The sequence below is a fragment of the Lissotriton vulgaris genome, chromosome 12 (genome assembly GCF_964263255.1).
Source record: "Lissotriton vulgaris chromosome 12, aLisVul1.2, whole genome shotgun sequence".
In the NCBI taxonomy this organism is placed as follows: domain Eukaryota; kingdom Metazoa; phylum Chordata; class Amphibia; order Caudata; family Salamandridae; genus Lissotriton; species Lissotriton vulgaris.
In genome coordinates, this window is record NC_141700.1 from 99093515 (window position 1) to 99116087 (window position 22573).

General features: G+C 45.4%; 1 protein-coding gene across 3 annotated transcripts in view; it reads right to left on the reverse strand.

Moving 5' to 3' along the window:
- Nucleotides 1-3280: 3280 nt before the first annotated feature.
- Nucleotides 3281-22573, reverse strand: part of PBXIP1 (PBX homeobox interacting protein 1) — a 120767-nt gene continuing 101474 nt past the window's right edge. For all 3 annotated transcript variants that reach the window (XM_086947359.1, XM_086947358.1, XM_086947360.1), the window contains 2 exons: nt 19394-20916; nt 3281-8743 (listed from right to left, as the gene is read on the reverse strand). In XM_086947359.1, the coding sequence (XP_086803485.1) occupies nt 7258-8743; nt 19394-20916 (3009 nt within the window). In that variant the 3' untranslated portion in view covers nt 3281-7257. The remainder of the gene's footprint in view (nt 8744-19393; nt 20917-22573) is intronic.

Below are 22573 nucleotides of genomic sequence, written 5' to 3' on the forward strand. Positions count from 1 at the left end.
CTTAGCAATTTCTGCCTACGTGAATGACTCATTCTTTATCTAAAAGCGCCGCCGCATGTTTTGTTAGTTGGCAACTTCGTGCGAGTTTAGGAAACCTCGGAAAGCAATACGTTTCTTAGGTTGTGTGACTCTTGGTCATTTTAATTAACCTTCAGCTCAGTTAAGGGATTAAGAAACCCCAGAATGAACCGCACCGTAAATTGCTTTCATCTTATGTTGTCTAACACTCTGTTATAGATGTTTAAATGGCCCCAATAAAAATACGGCTCCATGCACAAGAATATTTTTGTTAAAATGTTGTATTACGTTAATACGCCTGCAGCTTCAAACAAGCATTGGCATAGCCAATAGGTCTCACCTTTGGGACCTTATAAGTGCTTAGTTATGCAGCACAATATCCTTGGTGCAACATCAACTGTTGCATGGCTAAACACTTATAAGGTCCCAAAGGCGGGACCTATTGGCTATGCCAATGCTTGTTAATTCATACCTCTAGCTACTAAAAAGGATAGTCAGGAATTTGCGGCACAACTCACACCTCTTCAAGGCCGGTGTAAATTTGGAGAGAAGGGGCCTCATTTATGAAAAATGACGCATCGCTGCGTGAAAGCAGCGATGCGTCACTTCTCATTGCGCACTGCTTGCGACATTCCTGATGCGTCATATTTCCAGTATGGCGCATAATGTTACAAGGAGTTACAGATACGTCAGTATTTCTGATGTATCTGTAAGCGCAAAAGTGACGCATTGCTGGAGTGTGTCACAAAAGTGACGCAACTCCAGCAATGCGCCCTTTCACATGGGGCAAGCCCCATGTGAAAGGGCCTGCGTCAGTCTCACACCTGCTGTGAGGCAGGCGTAAGATTTTGACGCAACGGCGTCCTAAAAGTGACGCAGTGAAATCTCATAGATTTCACTGCATCACTTTTACGACCCTTCCTTGCGTCAATACGCCCCCCTTGCATACATTATACCTGGCGCAGGTATAATGTGGCGCAGGGGTTTACAAAATGACGCATCTACCTAGATGTGTCACTTTGTAAATATGGCGCAACAAGGCACATTTTTTATGCCACTGGTGCGTCACAAAAAGTCATGCACCGGTGGCGTAAAAGTGACGCACAGCCTCATAAATGAGGCCCAAGGTTTCTATTCTCCAAATTCTTGAAACTTTATATTTGTGCTGTGATGTACTAGCATTTATGCAAACTTGAAAAAGTGTAAAATATCTAATCATAGTATTGTACCTTTCCAGGCTCTTGGTGTTCCCGCCACTGTTCCCACTGTCATGGCTGAGGCCCAGAGGCTTTCAGTGATCTCAGTGGTCAGCATCATTTCATAGACAGACCTCTCTCAACATGAGGATTGAGACAGGTGAGGCTTTTGGTGGAAGAAAAGCAAAACACAATGGATGGACACTTCTCAATGAGTGACAGGACTTGCAGCCAACCAGAGAAGTGGGCCCACAGAAAAAGCTTCTAGGTAAGTGGAGCATCCTGGACAATATGGATATTAGCTCAAAAAGAATGTAACTGTGAGACCAGCAGCGGCTCCTCCGTTAAGGCGGAAGAGCATCACCCCACTACTCTATCACCAGGGCAAAAAGGAAAAATACAATTATAATAAAACAATGTTATTATCATTTTATTTTTCAGCACTGAGGCAGTATGGGGCTGGGCTAGGCTATCCTGACGGAGCAGGGAGGAGGAGTGCTGGACACCATAAGTGCGCATGTCGGTTTTTGCCGGCCGTCTTAGGTCGGCCGACCTGACGAAGTTCCACAGGAACGAAACGCGTTGGCTGATGCTGAGGCTTTTTTAACCAAGAAATTGAACAATAACGTTTTTTGAAGACCTTTGGAAATTGACTGAACTGTACTGCTTTGTGCACCGTCCCTTTTTGGTAAACTGACGAGCGCACTTAGGTTTCTCCAACTCATCTGTATTCCACAGCCAGGTGGAGAATAGGCACAGGCTCCCAGGCCCTATCCGAGCACCAAACCAGGCCGCTGAGATCAATCCCAGTGCTTCTCTCATGCTGGTAATAGTATTATCAGCATGACCACAGCGTCGTGATTGGCTTAGGGGTCTGGGAGCCTGTGCACTTCCGGGAGTCAACAGGAACAGAAGCAGTCCGAGGCGGTGGTCGGCAGGAAGTAATCTTTTCTTTTTTTTCTCCCCGTGCTGCCTCACCACTTCTGTTCCGCAGGAGCCACCACTATTTGAGACACGTGTTGGAACCTTCACTGTCAAGCTCTGAAAAGCCCTTCTTCGGACTCTGCTGTACAGAAAATACCTGTTTGCATTCACCATGGACGTTTCATAAAATATCACACCTTTTCCAAGTCTTTCTGGATGAATGAGGCTCCCTTTCAAGAAAAGCTGCAAACAGGGTCATTCAGAATTCCTAAATAGAGACTTTAGCAACCCCATAAATACTGGCAAAAAATCCGGAAGAGCGGAAGCGGTCATCAACATTGAGTTTGGGGTTGTCATTGATTATTTCCATGAAAAAATTTATTTGTTTAAAAAAGCCAAAACTTTTTTTTTCCTTAATATACGTTCAGCATGCAATTCTATTCTCTAATTGGACAATGTTGTTCTTCATAAAACAGGATCCGCACGCCAGGCTCACGCAAACATACATTGAGTGCATGATGTGCAGCAATGGGTTTGTGGAGTCAGAAAAAGTCAAGTGTGAAGCGACTCAGCCACGTGATTAACTTCAGTCCTACAAATGTAATACTTTCACCCACTTACACTGAATGGCCACTATGGAGGACCTCAGGACATATTTCCCAGAAGCGACATAAGATCCCAGAACTCCATGACAGATTCGTCCTTTCCCAGAACATACTTAAAACCTCAATCCTCACTGTGCCTGACACAATTAAACAACACTTCAATTAAAAACATTAAAAACACCCTATATGAATGAAGTGGAAACACATTCTCAGAAGGACGAAAACAGATTCTGTATATAAGGCCCCAGTTCATCTGTGCCGTGGGATCCCAAAGGACATTTTCAAATGTTCATCATCAGAAACTTGAAGGATCTAAAATGTGTTTGGTGTTCACTCACCCTTTCATCCTTCTGAGGTCGAATGTAAGGAGTACTATTGAGCTGGGCAACATTACATAGTAGTTACCTGTCAACTATACCAAGAAACCTTCTTGCGGTGAAGGCGTGCGGCACAAAAACACTTATATTAAGCAACATTCTGCAGACTACTTCTCATATTAAAGCCACTTTCAGGATGAAATAAAATCCACAAACATAATTTCAGATCACAAACTTATTTTATTCTACATTGTTCCCCTCTATCTAATGTGCAAAACCCCCCAAACTAAACAGAAATTCAGGAAAGATTCAGTGGCAGCAGCAAAAGGGAAATAGGGCACATAGACACCCTCCTACAAACACAATTTAAATACTTGCATTACATCTCAAAGTGTCACATCTCATAAATTAGTTATATCAGTGCATTATCAGTCTGTAGAAAACAACCTGGAGACATGGGGTGGTGTTAGAGTAAGGGTAGTTATCATATGAGTATAAATATTAAGAAATCTGACATCTTCAAAAAGTCCTTGGAAGCTTCTATTATTCTGATAACAGTCTTCATTAACGCATGCTACTTCGATGGTGGGGGTAGGACATGAAATAGACACTAGAAAGGAAAGCTAAAAAAGGGGGGAGGGGGGAGGAGAAAAAAAAAGCAAGAGCAAAAGAAACGGGAGAAACGAAAGAAGAATGGAGAACACATACACAAAGAGAAAATAAAAGGCCAGAGTGAAAGATTGCAGACTGGCCTGGAGAGTACAAACTGAGAGGTTGACAAAAAAAAGAAAGAGAAAACATAAAATTGAGAAGTTCAGTGAAAGGCAATGGGGAAAAAAGCAAGAGAAGCGAGTAAGAGAGGAGACTTAGCATATGGAGGTAAGAGAAAAAGAGGAGCCAAAAAGTAAAAAAACAACCAATGAAATAGAAAAAGATTTGAAAGAGTAAGGAGGAGCATGGGAATAGCAAACAATGAGAGAGAACATGGATTGAAATAAAGAGCAGAGCGAAATAGAAATCACAGAGAAAATATGAAGCAACATTTAAAAAATGAGAAGATGGAGGAGAACAAAAAAGGAAAAAGAAATGGAGAAATCAAAAGCATCACAGTGAGAAATAAAATAAACAAGGTCAAAGAAGAGAAAGTGACAAGGACGAGAAAAATAAAGAAATTTGCCATGATCAGAGAGAAAAGAAAGTGAGGGAAAATAAAGAAATTTGCCATGATCAGAGAGAAAAGAAAGTGAGGGAAGAGAGGAGGGAGAAAAAACAAAAGATAAAGCAAATAAAAATAAAGAGAAAGGCAGAGTATGAGTACAAGAAAAATGTAAAGCAAATAAAATGGACATTTTAGTAAGTTACAAAGAGAACACTGAATAAGAAAATGAAGACAACAAGAAAAGGATATATGGTTGAAACAGAATTGATAGAAAGGAAATGTGGGAAGAGAAATAAAAGGAGAGCAACTTAAAGAAAAAACTATACAGAAAGATAGTACAAGAAATGTCAAAGGAAAGGAAAGAGAAAAAGAGCAGAGGAAGAGGAAATATAAGGAGAAATAAAGGAAAAAGGACAATCAGCGAAAAGGAAAGAGGTAGAACATGTGAAAAGTTGAGGCGAGAAATGATAACTATGGAAATAAAAGAAGAGGATGGTGAAAAAGCTGGAACATTGGAGCTGAACTATTGATGAGAAAACAAGAGACAATTAAAAGCACAAACAGGGGATAGAAAATGCAAATCGTAAACAAAAAAGAAGCCAGACAAAGAGGAAACAAAATGATAAGGAGAACAAAGTGAAAGCTGAAAGAAAACAAAAGAGTGAGAGAAAGCAGAACACTAAAAGAGGAAGGATAGAAAGAAAACAATGAAACGGTGAGAAGAGAAAAATTATGAAAAAGAGAAAGAAAATTGAGAGAAATGAGTAAACAAAAATGTGACAAGATTATAAACATGGATAAATCAACTTTGATAGAGGTTGGAAAAAATGGAAAGGCAGAAAAATGGGAAAACAGAACACAAAGAACAAAACAGAAACTTAAAAAATGGAAAGAAATTAAAATAGATAAACAGGAGACAGAACAAGAGACCATTTTAAAGTAAAATGTGCCAAAGAAAAGAGAGAGACAGCTGGAAAGAAGGGCATAAAACAGAAAAAAAAGTTAGAGAAAAAAGTAGATTAAAAGCGACAAATATTGCAAACAAATGGAGCTAGAGGAATAAAGAATATGAGAAAATTAAGAAAGAAACAAGACAAAAAAGGAGACAGAAGTAGGAAGGGGAAAAACAGAGCAAAAAAGATCAAAAGAATAGAGAAAATGTGGACCAATAACAAAAGGGGTGTATAATTTAAGAAATAGGAAAGAAAGAGAAAGAAACAAAAAAAGAGAAGATCATAAAAGAGAGAAAGCGAAAATACGTGTAAGAGAAGGGTGCAAAAGGAGATTCAGAAAAGTTAGGCAAAGCAGTCTAAGTTTAGGTTAAAGAAAAGAATTAACGAGAAAGTTGAGTGTGATAAAGAAAAAGGAGGAAAAGAATAAAAAGCAAGACCTTGCTTTAGCTCCTTGGTATCCTTCAAACAGTACTAACAACAGGTTTTACTACATCAACTTAGAAAGTAGCGAGCCAATCCATTACTTGTTGTAGCTTGTTTCCTGGAATCTTTACATTCTGCAGGTCCATTTGCTGAGGTAACATTTTCTGCCCTGTATGCAACATTATCACTGTATTACTGAGCAAATTTGAAACTAGTATTTGTGTGAGAACATTTAGTCCTTTTTGTTCCTCCCTCTTCCCAGGAACAGAGAACTCAGAATTCTGTAGTCCTTATGCCTACTTCCTACCTGTAAGTTACGAGTGCCGAGGGCGGTGAAAAGGTGATTCAGACGTCTTACAAGCAATGTATCTCTGAACATTAGTTACAAGTCAGGTCTCTACACCTCAGGCGTAGTAAGTTGATATGGAGTGCTAAGGTAAGCTAATGGTCACAAGCACTAAATGCCTACAGATAAAAACAAAATGGTAGCCACTTTCTCCCAAAAATAAAAAATAAAGTCAATTTCAAGTGAAGGATTTCTTTTGTTCTAATGCCTTAGGAGCTGGGAGCTAACATTATGGGAAGTAGATTTGATTTTAATAAGGCAAAGTCTTAAATACATTTCAGAGGTTTTAGATGTCAGAAGGATTTGAGGAAATTAAAAACACCCAAGGATTTACCTACGGAGAATACTTAGTGCACCCCCACCCCCGGAAAGCATCTCTCAGGGAGCTAATTTTATACATTTTAACCCATGGCCACAGCAGGAATGACATCATTAAAAGAAGCAATAATGAAAATCATGTACCTATAATTTACAGCAATAGCAGAAGCCAGTGTTCTGCATTACCTAAGGCACATCGGAAGAGTATGGCGGTACCAAAAGATAAACCTATTAAATGACCACAGCCACTTGTCAAGAGTCCTAAACTGGTGGAAAAGATGATTGTCGAAGTAAATAAACAACTAAAAAAATGAAAAAAGACGAGTCATGACGAAGGTGAAGGATAAAAAAAAATTATAGGGAATTAAAGAGATGACCCAGATGTTGCGTTTACACCAGCGCCAAAGACTATTTATCCAAAGGACGGTCCCGGCAAAGGTTTTGGGGAATGTGACTAGGTCCAATGGGATGTCAGAAGATCGAAATACCTTAAAGAGAATCTACTACCTCAACAGTGCCTAGAGATCTGGAAGTAGACCTCTGTAAGGACGATGGCTCCCATTCCAAACATGGTGGACATGGAACATTAGGCTAGGTGCCGAACAGTCCCGGATAGGAGCTTTAACAGAGAAGGCCCAGCTGGGTACAGGAATAAATGAGGCACGTGCACTCGTAACCGTCTTCAAAAACTCATTCATCTTAGGAGAGTCGAGTAATTTAGCAAGACGTTAGACCGCTAAAACTAGGTATCTAAAGCTAGTTCTGATTAAAGTGCTAACGATCTAGCAATAACAGTGGTGCTGCATTTCAAACAATAGTAGCCTCCGTGTACAAGAACCCATAAGGTGTACAAAGAAATTACTAGATTATTACAAAATTGCAGAAACACATCATGCTCATTTTGCTGAATGGAGCAGGAGGCACCTCTGGTAACAAAGTTATCAAATTTGCATGTCCACTTTGCACCATCCTCCGAGGGCTTATCCGTGGCCTGAAGGTTACTTGTGGTTGTGTTCCTTGTGTCCTTCAACTTTTGGATGGTCTGATTGTCTGCCCCTATTATGCCCTTTTTTCTGGTCGTGGTTGTATTCTTCATGATTGTGATCATATGATGGCCGCTCCTCTTTGAAAGCCTTTGATCCACCATGCTGGTGGTTGTGGTGGGAAGACCTTCCTTCTTTGTGGTGCTTCTTATTATGGAAGTTGTTGGCATCGTCATGGTATTGGTGGCTTGACTGATCTTCCCTTTTGTGTTTTCCATGGTTGGAACGGCTATGTTTTCCATCCTGAGCCTTGTATCGTTCCTTATTTAGGTTGTCTTTGTGGATAAATGTGTTGACGTTGTGGTCGTCATCATAAGGTTCATCCTCCTTCATAGGGTGTCTGTGGTTGAAAGGCTGGGGGGAGTCGTGGTGATGAGGGTGACTTTCCTTTTGATACTTCTCATGTTTGGGTCTATGATGGTGTTGAATGGATTGGCTTTCTCTGGAGTCCTTATCACGGCTGAAGGTTTTGGCATCATCATGGTGATGAAAAGACTGCTTTTGTTTCACGTTCTCCTTATGGTTGGACTCATGATGGTGGTAGTCAGATGTCCTTTCTTTTTGCTTGAAGTTCTCCTTATGTGTGGAGCCGTGATTGTGGTGGTCAGGCGATCTTTCCTTGAATTTGTTTTCAGTTTTGAACGAGTGGGATTCCTCATTTTGGTGGCGTGATGACCTTTCCTTGTGGTTCTTTTCATTCTTAAATGGCTTTGCGTAATCATCCTGATGGTCAGATTGCTTTAGCTTGTGATTCTTCTCATTTTGTGACAGCTTGGCATCATCATACTGCTGGTCATGTTGCCTTCGCTTGTTATTCTTCCCATTCTTTACTGATTTGCCGTCAGCATGCTGGTGGCCTTGTGGACTATCCTTGGGATATTCCTCATTCTTGAATGGTTTAGTGTCATCATGCCGGTGATTTGATTGCCTTTGCTTGACTTTCTTCCCATTTCTGAATGATTGGGTGTTGTCATGTGGGTAAGAAAACATACCTTCTTTGGGAGATGTTTCATGTTTAAAGCTATCATGGTCGTGATAAGACTGACTTTCGCTCGAGTGCTCAATATATTGAGTGTCATCGTATTTGCGATAAGACTGCTTTTTTTTAAAGAACTTATCATGTCCTAAGTCATCTTGGTTGTTATAAGATTGGCATTCCTTGGGGTGCTTGAAGGTTTTTGAGTTGTTCAGATAGTAATCGGACTGTGCTTTATTCCCACGGTTTGACCGCCCAGAGTTGTGATGCTGTTCTGAGTTTGGATACTTCATTTCTTTATCATGATTCAATGGATTGGAGAGTTTGTGGTGGACACTCGGCCCCTCTTCCTTCATGCGCTGCTCAGACTTGACATATTTGGGCCGATCATTTTGGGGCACTGGCCCCATGTCTTCATCGTAGTTTTTATGAATCTTTGTCTTGTGGATGCTTTTCTTCGAGGACCTAGAAAGGAATTATTGAGACCTACAATATGTTATTAGAGGAACCGCCAACAGATAACGCAGACACACACTGTACTCTCAAAAGGCTTTCAGTCCATTACTATTGTGTATACATAGGGACAGAGAGGAGGGTTGAGCAAGTAAATATGCTGTGAAAGTAACCCCAAATGTAACTTTGTAAAGACTGAGATTAATCCAGTTTTAAATGGTGACGTGGACATACACCCACACCTTTTAGTTTGAAGACTCTCCAGCCTAGGTTTGTTCACATTCCACTGCATATGTACTTCTTAAATAAACACACAAAGCCTTCTTACCTCATAACCTTCCAAATGTTGTGCTTTGAAGCTGATTTCTCAGCACAAAGGCAGGAAAAGCTGCAGGAATGCAAATGATTAGTGGAGTATTGCCACTTTTTAGCTTGCAAGGAAAAACTGAACATGTCCAGCACTACATTGTTTGTCTCTGCTGTGAGTTTGGTGTGAAAAAATTATATGCAGGAGTTCTGCGGAGTGTTTAGATCATAAAGGTGAATTGAAAGTGCTTGCGTGTCACGTTGCAGTGAAATGCGAGTGCATGTTCTTTCCACTCGTCACATCCTTGTGATACAAACACAGTACAGAACACAGGCGGACTACTGACTGGATATGTTGAATTTAATATGACATGTTGTAAGGAGTCTTTTAGGGGAGGGTAGCAGCAACCACCTCAAGCCGAGCAGAAAGTTGAGCTTTGGTGTATTGTGGACGAGAGCTTGCCTGATGAAAGCCAGTACACCGAATGAACCTGCTACGCAGACCGGGAAGATTTCACTTGTCAAAGTATTTCTAGTGTTAAATAGAACAATTGGTCCCAAAACCAATATGATGTCATCAACTAAAGTGACATCCTGAGATCTGTACACCAAGGATGCCCTCTCATCGTCTTACTTTAGCTCCCTTTAAGATATTGTGAAGATCGCTTCCTCATTCCTTGCCTTGGGAAATTTGTGAACACCACAAGTTGACGCTTATTTTTCAGAAGACGCACACTATTTAAAAATAAGGTAAATGACAATATTTTGTATACAGTGCTTAATGCCAATGCTTAACACTATTCTAGGCACTCTGAGCTTTGGCGAATGAGGGACCAACTCTCAGAGAAGTGAAAGTAAATTCCTAGAATTATTAAATGTGTTCAAGTGTGCAAAGTGGAATGAAAAGTGTAGTGTTGTGATTGTGCAATCTTACTTGTAGTGTCATTACCAACATTAATAAAAGGAAATATCTCTGTTAGAATGCTGTAGGAAGGTGGCTACCTGACTATGGTTACCCCAGATTTTTTGCCTTGTGTTTAGCTGGTTTTCGACTTAGTTGGCCTGGTTCCCTGCTAATCAGGGCCCCAGGCTATCTGCTCTCTCTGTAAAATGGATTCCATGTACCCTAGGTGCATAACTAGATTGGCTTGGGTCACCTTATCAGCCCCTGTACAGAGCACTATAGGTGCCCAGGGCATAGGTGCATCCAAGGCCTACCAGGGGCTGCAGCATATCTTTTGCCACCCCTGGCTGGCTATCTAAAATTGACACAACTGGCTGATCACTCAGCTGGGGCAAGGTGGTGTAATCACCCCTTGCTTAGATATAGTATGCCTATATCTACACCTATCTGGACACATATAAACCTGTGAGCCACTCCTATGGCAGGCCTTAACAATCCTGAAGGCAGAGTGCGTGGTTTAATGTGAGATGGTGCTCTAGCATGAGCTGAGCCTGTCTGCAGCTGTCGGGACCAATTCCCTTAGCTGTTCCGGGATAATGCCAAACCATATACTATTAAGTGCATTATAATCCTCGCGGTTATATGTCAACTTTGGTTTGGCTTTATCAAAACATGTCGTGTAAGGTGTCATACGATTTGGAATACTACCCCCTCGCCAGTCCTGGCGACGGGGGTAGCATTCCACCCCTCTAGAGGGGACGACATGTTACTTTTGCTAAAACGCGGTTGATTTTTAAAAGAGCCTCAGATCCACAAAATGGATGCTTCTGCCACAGACACATGTCTGACCTCCTGCTGCTGACCGAAACTCAGCAGAGGAGGCCTGGACAAAGGATTTCCTGTCACAGGGAGGTGTGACACCACCCCAGACAGGAGATAGTGGATTGTAGCAGGGAGGTTTGAATGAAACCAGACAGTGCCTGGGGAGCACAAGGCTTCCCCTTGCATAATCCGGTCAAACCGGTTCTGGGGCAGCCCAGCCCCAGCTCCAGTGAGACCTGGACAAAGGAAAGGGGGTGTAACCACCCCCCTTCCTGGTCCCACCCATAGGGGAGGGACCTAGCAGGAGATCCACCCCTCAGATTGGAATAAGAGGGGGAGCAGTGCCAATGCAACTCAGATCATCCTGAAGAAACATAAGAAACGAATTCTGGACCCTTCGACTTTCTACACGACGTGAGAAGACTGAAGAATCTCCCTTGTGGTCAAGGAGTGACCACCCTGTGCAAACAGGTACCATCCAGCCCTCGACCCTTGCTTTGTTGCAGTCCCCGCCGGGACTCGAGCGACAGAGATCGACAAGATCAAGCTTGCCTGTCTTCTCCCTGCCCGATCCACAGTCCCTGCAGAGCTGAGACCCGTGGAGGCGACCGGAAGTGTGGGGCACGCCATCTTGAAAAGGCCACGAGACGCTGACCGTGCAGCCCACGAGTGACCCTCGAAGCTGTACACCGGGGTTTGAGAAGCCCCAGCCCCGAGCTCCACTTGCACCAAAGCTCACCCCTCCACACTCGACGAGTGCTGCGTGGGGCCCTTCTGCTTGTGTTGGCTCGACGCATTGGCCCGGTCACTTGCCAGCTGGCTTGTGGCCCCTGTGCCGACGAAAACTGAAATACGACTTGCTTTTCTGGTTGCTCCAGATCTGCACCAGCTCCTGTGAAAAGGAGCCCCCACTCTGACCCTCCTGGTTCGAGTGATAAGCAATCTCCCGGTTCCGCGTGGATTGCTTTTGCCAAGTGCTGTTTGCTGCAATCTTGAAGCCGACGGTGCTGACGGCGAGAGCCTACGTGGGACAGATCGTGACCTGCTCCTGGACGTCGCAGATGCCCCAGAGCCCACGTGACAGCGGAGAGAAGCCTATCGACAACCGCCTGATTGCGCCCGACATTGCCTGGTTCCGTCCTGGTTCCACCCTGGTCACTGCTGAGTGACCCAGACTCTGTCCCCTCTGCTTTCAGGTACTTTTCTACTTCGATCCACCCTTGGATCGCACCGGACACTTCTGCTTCACAGCGCCTGCAGCTGCAACAGCTTCAAGCACCAAGAACCTGCGTGACAGAATCCGACGCCACTTCGACCCTGTGCACCCACGGCCTGTGGGTGAGGTAACTTTGCAACGCCGGTGTCCTTACACTGGTACACACCTCTAGGGTCTGTGTCTAAAGTTTTGTGTTCCTAGGTTCAGCGGAAGTATCTTTTAATTCACTTTATCCAACTTTTACGCACCATTGACTTTGCATTGGTGCGAGCCGCACTTTCCGTGCTGCACCCGTCTCCTGTGGGCTACTCCCGACTTCAGCATTGCTAGTCCTGACTGCTCCCAGCGAATCTCTAGGCCCTAGGCCTAACCATTGTTCGATAAGTGTTCCTTATACCACTTTTTTTGTATATGGTCTGAGTGGCCACCCGCCCTCATCCATAATTGTGCAACTTTATATGTTTTACTGTGCTTTTGATTTAACGCTTGTGCCCCTTTCCTCATAAAGAGTACTGGGGAGTAATTTAGAAATAAATACATATATTTTTACAATATATACTTGTGTGGTGTCCTTTCATTTGATTACAGGATTGTATGTGGTAAAACAGCTCGCTTAACACGACCTCTTAAGTTAAGCCTTTAAGGCTGCTTAGTCCATGCTACCACTAGGATAGCTTGTCTAACAAGGTTGACTTACAACCAGACATCTTTGGGGTTTGTTTGGACTGATACCAAGTGGTTCCAGAATTGGAAACACTACATATCAGGCCAACTTCTCACATTGGTGTGCAGCGGTGCGGATTTGAGCTTGCTGTTTGTTTTACCATTGCAATCTTTATCAAATTGAAAGATCACATCAAGTACCTCTAGGTACATATAAATCAAAAGCTTAGCATATTAAGTTCTACTGAACTTAGTAGTTGTAGATTAAAGGGATTAGCACACCCTGACTACAACTCACTAGCAAGGTACAGTAGGAAACCACTTAGTGTAGGTAAGTGCATCACTTACACCTCACTAGCAGTCATGTCTGATACAGGTAGAGCCTCAGGCTCTGCTCCTGTAATAGTTGATCCTATAGGGACAACATCCAGATATGACAACCTTAGCCACAAAGACCTGAGTGCCTTGTGCACAGCCAGGGGGCTAAAAAGGGGCAGAGGCCCTACCATTCCTTCCCTAATAGCTATCCTAGAAAAGGATGACTTAGATAAGGTGAGTCGGGCTCCCTTAGATTCAGGTGAAGGGATACACTCCCCTGAGAATGAGAATCTTCCAGAAGATGAAGAAGAGGAAGAGGAAGAGGAAGGCTCTGATTTAGAAGAGCCTGAAGATCAGGATCAGAGGGGAAACCAGGTACAGGTTGCCAGGCTTAACCAGGCCAACCTGGACCTACATGAGAATGGAGAGGGCCAGCACCACTCCAGATCTCATAACCAAATTCTCCCAGGCAACAGGAGGGTGAGATCTCAATCAAGGGACTCTCATCTTTCTAGTGCCTCAAGAGAATCTCAAAGAGGGATGACTCCCTCCCAGAGAAAAGAGCATAGGGCCAGGATGAGGGCTGTCCAACTCCAAATAGAAAGGGAAGAGGCAGCCTTGGCTCAAGCTAAACTTGCTTTAGCAAGAGAAAGAAAATTGTGTGGCTTAGATGCCACTGGTGGCAGCAAAGTTCCTAAAGAGAAACCCAGGTCCTATGATAGTAGAAACCTGACAAAGATTGTGCCCCCCTATCAGGAAGGGGATGACATCCACAAATGGATGACTGCTCTGGAGAGAGCCTGCATGGTACAGCAGGTTCCTGAGGAACAGTGGGCAGCAATCTTATGGTACTCCTTTTCAGAGAAAGGGAGAGATAGGCTCCTCACTGTCAGACATGAGGATGCCAGCAATTACAAAGTCCTGAAGAGTGTTCTAATAGATGGGTTTGGCTTAACCACTGAACAGTACAGGTTAAAGTTCAGAGACACCCAGAAGACACAGACTCAGGACTGGACTGATTTTGTTGATTGTGCAACTAAGGCTCTGGAGGGTTGGCTAAATGGCAGCAAAGTACATGACTTCACAGGATTGTATAATTTGATTATGAGGGAGCAGATCCTAAGTAATTGTCAGAACCAGCTCTTACACCAGCACCTGGTGGACTCAGATTTGACCTCTCCCCAAGAATTGGGAAAGAGGGCAGATAAGTGGGTCAGAACCAGGATTAGGCCTAAGAATCAGGACAATAACCAGAAGAAGGAGTCTACCAAGCCTCAAGATAAGGGTGGGGATAAAAGTAAAGAAAACACTTCCCCAGGGCCCCAAAACTCCAAGAAGGGGGGTGGGTCCCAAGACACTTCATCAACTGAGAAAAAGCCTTATTGTCATGCCTGTAAACAGGTTGGGCATTACAAAACAGACAGCTGTTGTCCCAAGAATGGCAATAAAGAAAACATACCTCCAAAGTCAGCTCCAACACCTCCTGTTACTGTCCGCAGTAATCCCCCAGGAAGTGGGAGCACACCCAGGAATCTGGGTGGGTTTACTTTTGGAGCCCAAGGGGACCCTGGCCTATCCAGGTCCCCATCCCCAAATAATCTTGTTTATGAGACTGGCATGGGGTTTGCCAACTTCTCTGTTTGCCCAAATACCTTGAGCAAATATAGACAAGAACCCATCATCAATGGTTTGAAAGTTGAAGCTTTTAGAGACACAGGGGCTAGCATCACCATGGTGGCTGACTGTATAGTCCCCTCTAAGCAACTTTTACCAGGTGCCACATACCAGGTAACAAACATTGATGGTATCCAAACAAATCATCCCATGGCAGTAGTAAGTCTCAGCTGGGGAGGTGTCACTGGCCCAAAGAGAGTGGCAGTGTCACCAAACTTGCCTGTAGACTGCCTACTGGGTAATGATTTGGAAATCTCAGCCTGGGCTGAGGTTGAACAGGAAATCCATTCTAGAATGGTAAACTCAAATGGAAAGGTTAGTGGGGCTGTACTGGCTATAGCCCCAATTCAAGATGTCCTTCCTGAAAGGGTTGGTAGGGCTGAGCAACTCTCTGCCCCATCTTTACAAGAAGCTCTTCCAAAACAGAATAGCAAAGCTGTTATGATAACAGCAGAAACCCAAACTGAGTCTCCTCCTGAAAAGGTTGGTGGGGCTGTGATGGCCACAGCCCAAACTCAAACAGATATGTGTGTTGTGAAGCCTGAAATGATGGATCACTCCACCCAAACTGAGAGCATGGCGGAGAAAGAGAAATCTCCCCCTCACCAGACAGTAGGACAGGATCAGCCTCCTCAGGGAACTGATCTTACCCCTGATGAAGGAACTGCCCCAGAGGTTGTTAGGCCTGGCCTGACAGAGCCTCTGATGACAGTGGACCCTTCTCAGGTGGGACCCAGTCTGGAGCAGGTAACCTGCCCCTCTCTACCTTGCCTTAGTCAGCCCAGGGCTGCAGAGGACAAGAAGGACAGTGAGACCCGGAGGGCCCCCTGTCAAATAAAGCACCCCCATCAACAGATTAGGGGCACCAAAACTAGTAGCCCTAGTGAGGTGAAAACTTTAAAAACTCCTGAGGGAGCCCCCTTAAAAGTAGTTAGGGACCTCCCACAGATGGATTCTGTTGGGCACAGCCAAACCTGGGACCCAAAGGGCCCAAACCTGAACTGTCCCTCCAGCCAGCCAAACAGAGGGACCCAGCCTCCAGCTTTAGGTAGCCAGAGGTTGACCCTGAGAGCACAGTGCAACTCAGTTGAAGAGAGAAGGGCACACATGGTGGAAGATAATTGGAGGAAGCTGAGTCCTAAATTAGTGGAGCCTCACTTCAAAACTCCATATCCAAACCAGCCTTCTAACTTGCAAAGACACACCCAAGGTAGTGATTCCCTATGGTGGAGACCCTCTGATACCCCAAGGGTGAGGGACTGCTTAGTGGACCATGAGACAGGGGGTACCCATGCTAGTGCAGGTACTTCCTTATATGGCCACTCAGGCAATAAAGGCTTACCTGGACAAGGATAGCCTTATCTCCTTTCGTTTGGGGGGGGGGGGGTTGTGTAGGAAGGTGGCTACCTGACTATGGTTACCCCAGATTTTTTGCCTTGTGTTTAGCTGGTTTTCGACTTAGTTGGCCTGGTTCCCTGCTAATCAGGGCCCCAGGCTATCTGCTCTCTCTGTAAAATGGATTCCATGTACCCTAGGTGCATAACTAGATTGGCTTGGGTCACCTTATCAGCCCCTGTACAGAGCACTATAGGTGCCCAGGGCATAGGTGCATCCAAGGCCTACCAGGGGCTGCAGCATATCTTTTGCCACCCCTGGCTGGCTATCTAAAATTGACACAACTGGCTGATCACTCAGCTGGGGCAAGGTGGTGTAATCACCCCTTGCTTAGATATAGTATGCCTATATCTACACCTATCTGGACACATATAAACCTGTGAGCCACTCCTATGGCAGGCCTTAACAATCCTGAAGGCAGAGTGCGTGGTTTAATGTGAGATGGCGCTCTAGCATGAGCTGAGCCTGTCTGCAGCTGTCGGGACCAATTCCCTTAGCTGTTCCGGGATAATGCCAAACCATATACTATTAAGTGCATTATAATCCTCGCGGTTATATGTCAACTTTGGTTTGGCTTTATCAAAACATGTCGTGTAAGGTGTCATACGATTTGGAATACTACCCCCTCGCCAGTCCTGGCGACGGGGGTAGCATTCCACCCCTCTAGAGGGGACAACATGTTACTTTTGCTAAAACGCGGTTGATTTTTAAAAGAGCCTCAGATCCACAAAATGGATGCTTCTGCCACAGACACATGTCTGACCTCCTGCTGCTGACCGAAACTCAGCAGAGGAGGCCTGGACAAAGGATTTCCTGTCACAGGGAGGTGTGACACCACCCCAGACAGGAGATAGTGGATTGTAGCAGGGAGGTTTGAATGAAACCAGACAGTGCCTGGGGAGCACAAGGCTTCCCCTTGCATAATCCGGTCAAACCGGTTCTGGGGCAGCCCAGCCCCAGCTCCAGTGAGACCTGGACAAAGGAAAGGGGGTTTAACCACCCCCCTTCCTGGTCCCACCCATAGGGGAGGGACCTAGCAGGAGATCCACCCCTCAGATTGGAATAAGAGGGGGAGCAGTGCCAATGCAACTCAGATCATCCTGAAGAAACATAAGAAACGAATTCTGGACCCTTCGACTTTCTACACGACGTGAGAAGACTGAAGAATCTCCCTTGTGGTCAAGGAGTGACCACCCTGTGCAAACAGGTACCATCCAGCCCTCGACCCTTGCTTTGTTGCAGTCCCCGCTGGGACTCGAGCGACAGAGATCGACGAGATCAAGCTTGCCTGCCTTCTCCCTGCCCGATCCACAGTCCCTGCAGAGCTGAGACCCGTGGAGGCGACCGGAAGTGTGGGGCACGCCATCTTGAAAAGGCCACGAGACGCTGACCGTGCAGCCCACGAGTGACCCTCGAAGCTGTACACCGGGGTTTGAGAAGCCCCAGCCCCGAGCTCCACTTGCACCAAAGCTCACCCCTCCACACTCGACGAGTGCTGCGTGGGGCCCTTCTGCTTGTGTTGGCTCGACGCGTTGGCCCGGTCACTTGCCAGCTGGCTTGTGGCCCCTGTGCCGACGAAAACTGAAATACGACTTGCTTTTCTGGTTGCTCCAGATCTGCACCAGCTCCTGTGAAAAGGAGCCCCCACTCTGACCCTCCTGGTTCGAGTGATAAGCAATCTCCCGGTTCCGCGTGGATTGCTTTTGCCAAGTGCTGTTTGCTGCAATCTTGAAGCCGACGGTGCTGACGGCGAGAGCCTACGTGGGACAGATCGTGACCTGCTCCTGGACGTCGCAGATGCCCCAGAGCCCACGTGACAGCGGAGAGAAGCCTATCGACAACCGCCTGATTGCGCCCGACATTGCCTGGTTCCGTCCTGGTTCCACCCTGGTCACTGCTGAGTGACCCAGACTCTGTCCCCTCTGCTTTCAGGTACTTTTCTACTTCGATCCACCCTTGGATCGCACCGGACACTTCTGCTTCACAGCGCCTGCAGCTGCATCAGCTTCAAGCACCAAGAACCTGCGTGACAGAATCCGACGCCACTTCGACCCTGTGCACCCACGGCCTGTGGGTGAGGTAACTTTGCAACGCCGGTGTCCTTACACTGGTACACACCTCTAGGGTCTGTGTCTAAAGTTTTGTGTTCCTAGGTTCAGCGGAAGTATCTTTTAATTCACTTTATCCAACTTTTACGCACCATTGACTTTGCATTGGTGCGAGCCGCACTTTCCGTGCTGCACCCGTCTCCTGTGGGCTACTCCCGACTTCAGCATTGCTAGTCCTGACTGCTCCCAGCGAATCTCTAGGCCCTAGGCCTAACCATTGTTCGATAAGTGTTCCTTATACCACTTTTTTTGTATATGGTCTGAGTGGCCACCCGCCCTCATCCATAATTGTGCAACTTTATATGTTTTACTGTGCTTTTGATTTAACGCTTGTGCCCCTTTCCTCATAAAGAGTACTGGGGAGTAATTTAGAAATAAATACATATATTTTTACAATATATACTTGTGTGGTGTCCTTTCATTTGATTACAGGATTGTATGTGGTAAAACAGCTCGCTTAACACGACCTCTTAAGTTAAGCCTTTAAGGCTGCTTAGTCCATGCTACCACTAGGATAGCTTGTCTAACAAGGTTGACTTACAACCAGACATCTTTGGGGTTTGTTTGGACTGATACCAAGTGGTTCCAGAATTGGAAACACTACATATCAGGCCAACTTCTCACAAATGCCATCCTCTAATCAGGCACACATGCATGAAGAAAGAATTTCATCCAGTAATCTCACTTTACCAGAGTTTATAAACTCACAATGTGGAAGGATGAATGCACATTTCTCAGTTTGCCTTAATAGAGAAAAATTAAATTTGATGACTTATCACCAACCTCTGGTGTGTGCTTAAATTTATATTACAGACCACATTAGTCATAAATTCGCTCCCCTGCTCAACCATGTTGCTCAGATCATAGAGTATCGATCGTGGTGTCGCTCTGTGTGTGGGTTGTCATTTACAGAGTGGGCTGAGCGAAAGACACCGCGTCTGGTGGGGATTTGCACTGAGTAGCTTGTAGTAGGTCTTCTACGGTAAACCTACAACTTTATTATATGAACTGGTTAGCTCATTCCTGTTTAGTAAAATGTAGCCTCATTCGTAACATATGGTCTTGGGCAACAATATTTCTTTTATAAGCCTTTGCACTAGGGCAATGAACATTTTTGCAGGAGTAAAAATAGTTTTGAAGATTTGTTGCATTGGACTTCATAGTTCTCATTTTATTACAATTGGAACCACTATGAAGAAAATGTGATACTCAGGTGTGCAACAACAAAACACAAACTATATAAAGTTTCTACCCACCTCTTTTTTATGGCCGCATCACCAAAGTAATGTTTGAAGACGTGCTTGTCAAAGTCATCCACAGCATCGTCGTCACCTTTCTCCTTGGTCGCAATGTCCTCTAGGTAGTCTTCAACATCGTTGACAAAGTCCCGGAAGCGCATCTTGTCGTGCATAAAGATGTCGCTCTCAAAGAACTTGCTCAAGAACTTGTCGAGCTCTGGCAGGTACTTTGCTAACTCTTGTAGTTCCAGATATTCCCGCAGCAGCTGTGTGAACTCTTGCTTATCCACTGGTGCAAGCTCAACATTAAAGAGGTCCATGCCATCTTTACGAGCGCAGTCAGTCACGCCAGAGCACCCCTCGGGGACTCGATACTGGTGATCTGAGAACTTCTTCCAAAATTTATTGTGATCATGGTGCCTGTGTTCTTTCTTTCCATCCTCTACAGACTTCTGCCACTGGGGCCTGTTCTCCTGGGAGTCTCCTTCCTTTTCCTGCATACCATCATGGGACGTATGGTGTTCCTTATGAGGGTGATGACCATTCCCGGACCTCTCTGGGTGACGCCGGTCCTCCTGCCTCTTTTCCATACCATTGTGGTGATGGTCAGCAGCTCCCTCCCTCCAGGTCCCGACACGGTCTCTCCACTTTCCGTCCTTCACAATGCCCTTCCATTCGTTCTTCCTCCCAACAAACTCAGAAGACTTGTGCTCTTGAGGATCGTTATCATCCTGCCGATGATGGTGTCTCTTGTGCATTGACTCATCCTCGGACTCTGAATGGACATGCTTCTTATGCTTGCCTTCCTTCCAGTCCTTTGCTGCCTCCTTCCATTTGTCCTTTCGTTCACCCCGGATGAAGGCCTGCGCCGATTCCTTCAGAGGAGAGGAGGTGGATTCAAAGGACTTTGTGGAGGTTTCTTGTTTCCCCTCGGGTGAGGCTGAGGTGTTGGGTAAACCATCGGGCTCGTTTATTTGGCTTCTACCTTTCTTTACAAAGCTGGGTCTTTCCTTTCGTCGTTCTTGGTCTTTAACATAGTTCTTCTCCCAGGTCTCTGACCTCTGCAGCTCTGACTTAAGTTTGCTTCCTATGCCTACCAAGCTCTCCCGGAGCTGCTGGACCGCCGGGTCAAGCTCCAAAGCGGGATCATCGCTGGTCAGGTTCTCCAGATCTTGCCGTATGGAGGCCAGCAGTGTTCGTTGCTTGTCCAGCTCTTGTCGGAGCATTTGAGCCTCGGCCACCAGCATCTCCTTCTGTGCCAAGAAGCCCTCAATCTGCAGGCCCTCTGCATCGCGTTCAGCCCTCAGTTTAGCGTTCTCTGCAGCGATGCTTTCCGGGTCCAGGCCTTGCTTTTCCCAGACCTGCACCTTCTCCTTCAAGGCCTCGAGCTCCTCCCGCACTGAGAGGTGAGCAGTCTCTTCTTGCAATAGGGACTCTTTCAGCCTCAAGTTCTCATCCTGAAGGTTCTGCTGTTGGGAACCTACTGACACCTTCTCCCCTTCGCTCTTATTTAGTAGGGCCTGCAACTCTTCTTTTTGAGCCTAAAAAGTACAAAGAACTTGCTTATTATGTCATTTATCAATTTGGCATTTGCTTGTAGATACAGAATTCTCAAATGTGATGCTAACTTTTATGTTACTATTTTGTGTGGTTACCACACTACCTGGCTGCCACTTAAGAGCATTTACAACAAGACAAAAAGGCAAACAGCTCTATTTTTTGTTTAATTAATATTATATTTTTAATCATGTGAATTCAATTCTGCTGGGAAGGTTCAGACTAGCGGATAGGACAGATGTGAGACTCATTTAGCATCTCTAAGTATGTGACCCTGGGAAGAAGGGTAGAGGGGTGTGAAGGGTTAAGGCCAGCAGGTGTCTCCCTATCAAAAGACAGACGATATGCCAGCTCACTCTTTCCTTATACATACCACTGAACTCTGTATATTCAAAGCAATTAGTTCATCTGAGGTGGGTCAAGGATGCAGCTACCAGAATACATTGTTTTATTGAATGAAAGCACAGACTGGAACATTGTTTTCACAATGATATGGAGTCATCTGGTACCTATAAGATGGCATCGTTACCTGTATTTTCTACAGCGGGGAAAGCTGTTTCTCCGCAAAGCAAGATCGACCACTCATATCAGAGGACAGGTCGAAGGTGAGATGGGGCGGTGACGAGGCATAGCTGTTGAATTAGGAGTTACCTACAGATCAACCTATATGCTTTAGTGATGTGGACTGCCAGATTCGGAGATGGAGGGGGGGTGGGGGGGGACTGGGATTTGAATGTTGGGGGAGTGGGGACCTGCAGCCCTTTGAACACATGCACCACAGTCATGGCTGCCCATGTAAGAGGTACTTTATACAGAGACGAGTGGGGGAATCCCTCGCTGCTTGACCAGCATGCAATAGATAGGGTTTTAAGCCTTAATGTGCAAGAAGGTACGTGGAGCTCGGTTGGCACTCACTGTGAGGGTCTTTAAGCCTGGAGGGCTGTAGCTCGAACTGCATACGCAATAGAGGTTTTTATGCTTTGGAGTAAGGCAGGATTATGTGCAAGTTGGCCTACATGCACAACCAGACTATAAACTCTGGGGTAGGGCTATGAGGAGTACCACATACTTGGCCTGCAAGCATTATGAGTGTCTGGGATATTAGCCAAGGAAGCAGTTCATGTTGGATAAACCATAAGAATTCATAACCCTGAGGCTGGTGTAGAGGAGGACCTACATACACAAGCGCGTTTGGAGCCTTTACGGGGGTAAAGATCTACCTGCCACATGTCTCCAAGTACCAGGAGGGTCTTTAAGAGGAGGGGGCCATAGCTCGATCTGCATACACAATAGAGGTCTTTCAACTTCGGATTGGTAGAGATGTACGTACTTCTTGGCCTTTATGCACAACCGACCGGTCTCTATAGGCTCTGGGGTAGGGTTGTGGGGGTCCTGCATGATTGGTCTGCAAACACTATGAGATTCTGGTATATAAGCTGGGGAGGTGGTTCAGTTTGCAGTCACCATAAGGGTCCTTAACTCTGGAGATGGTGGAGCGGGTACCTGCTGTTCGGCCCTGTATGCACAGAAAGAGAGGAAGCCTTACGAGGGAAGGGCCTACCGGCAACTCTACCTCCAAGCACCATGACAGTATTTAACCTTGGGGGATGTAGCTCGGTCTACATAAAGCACGAAAGACTT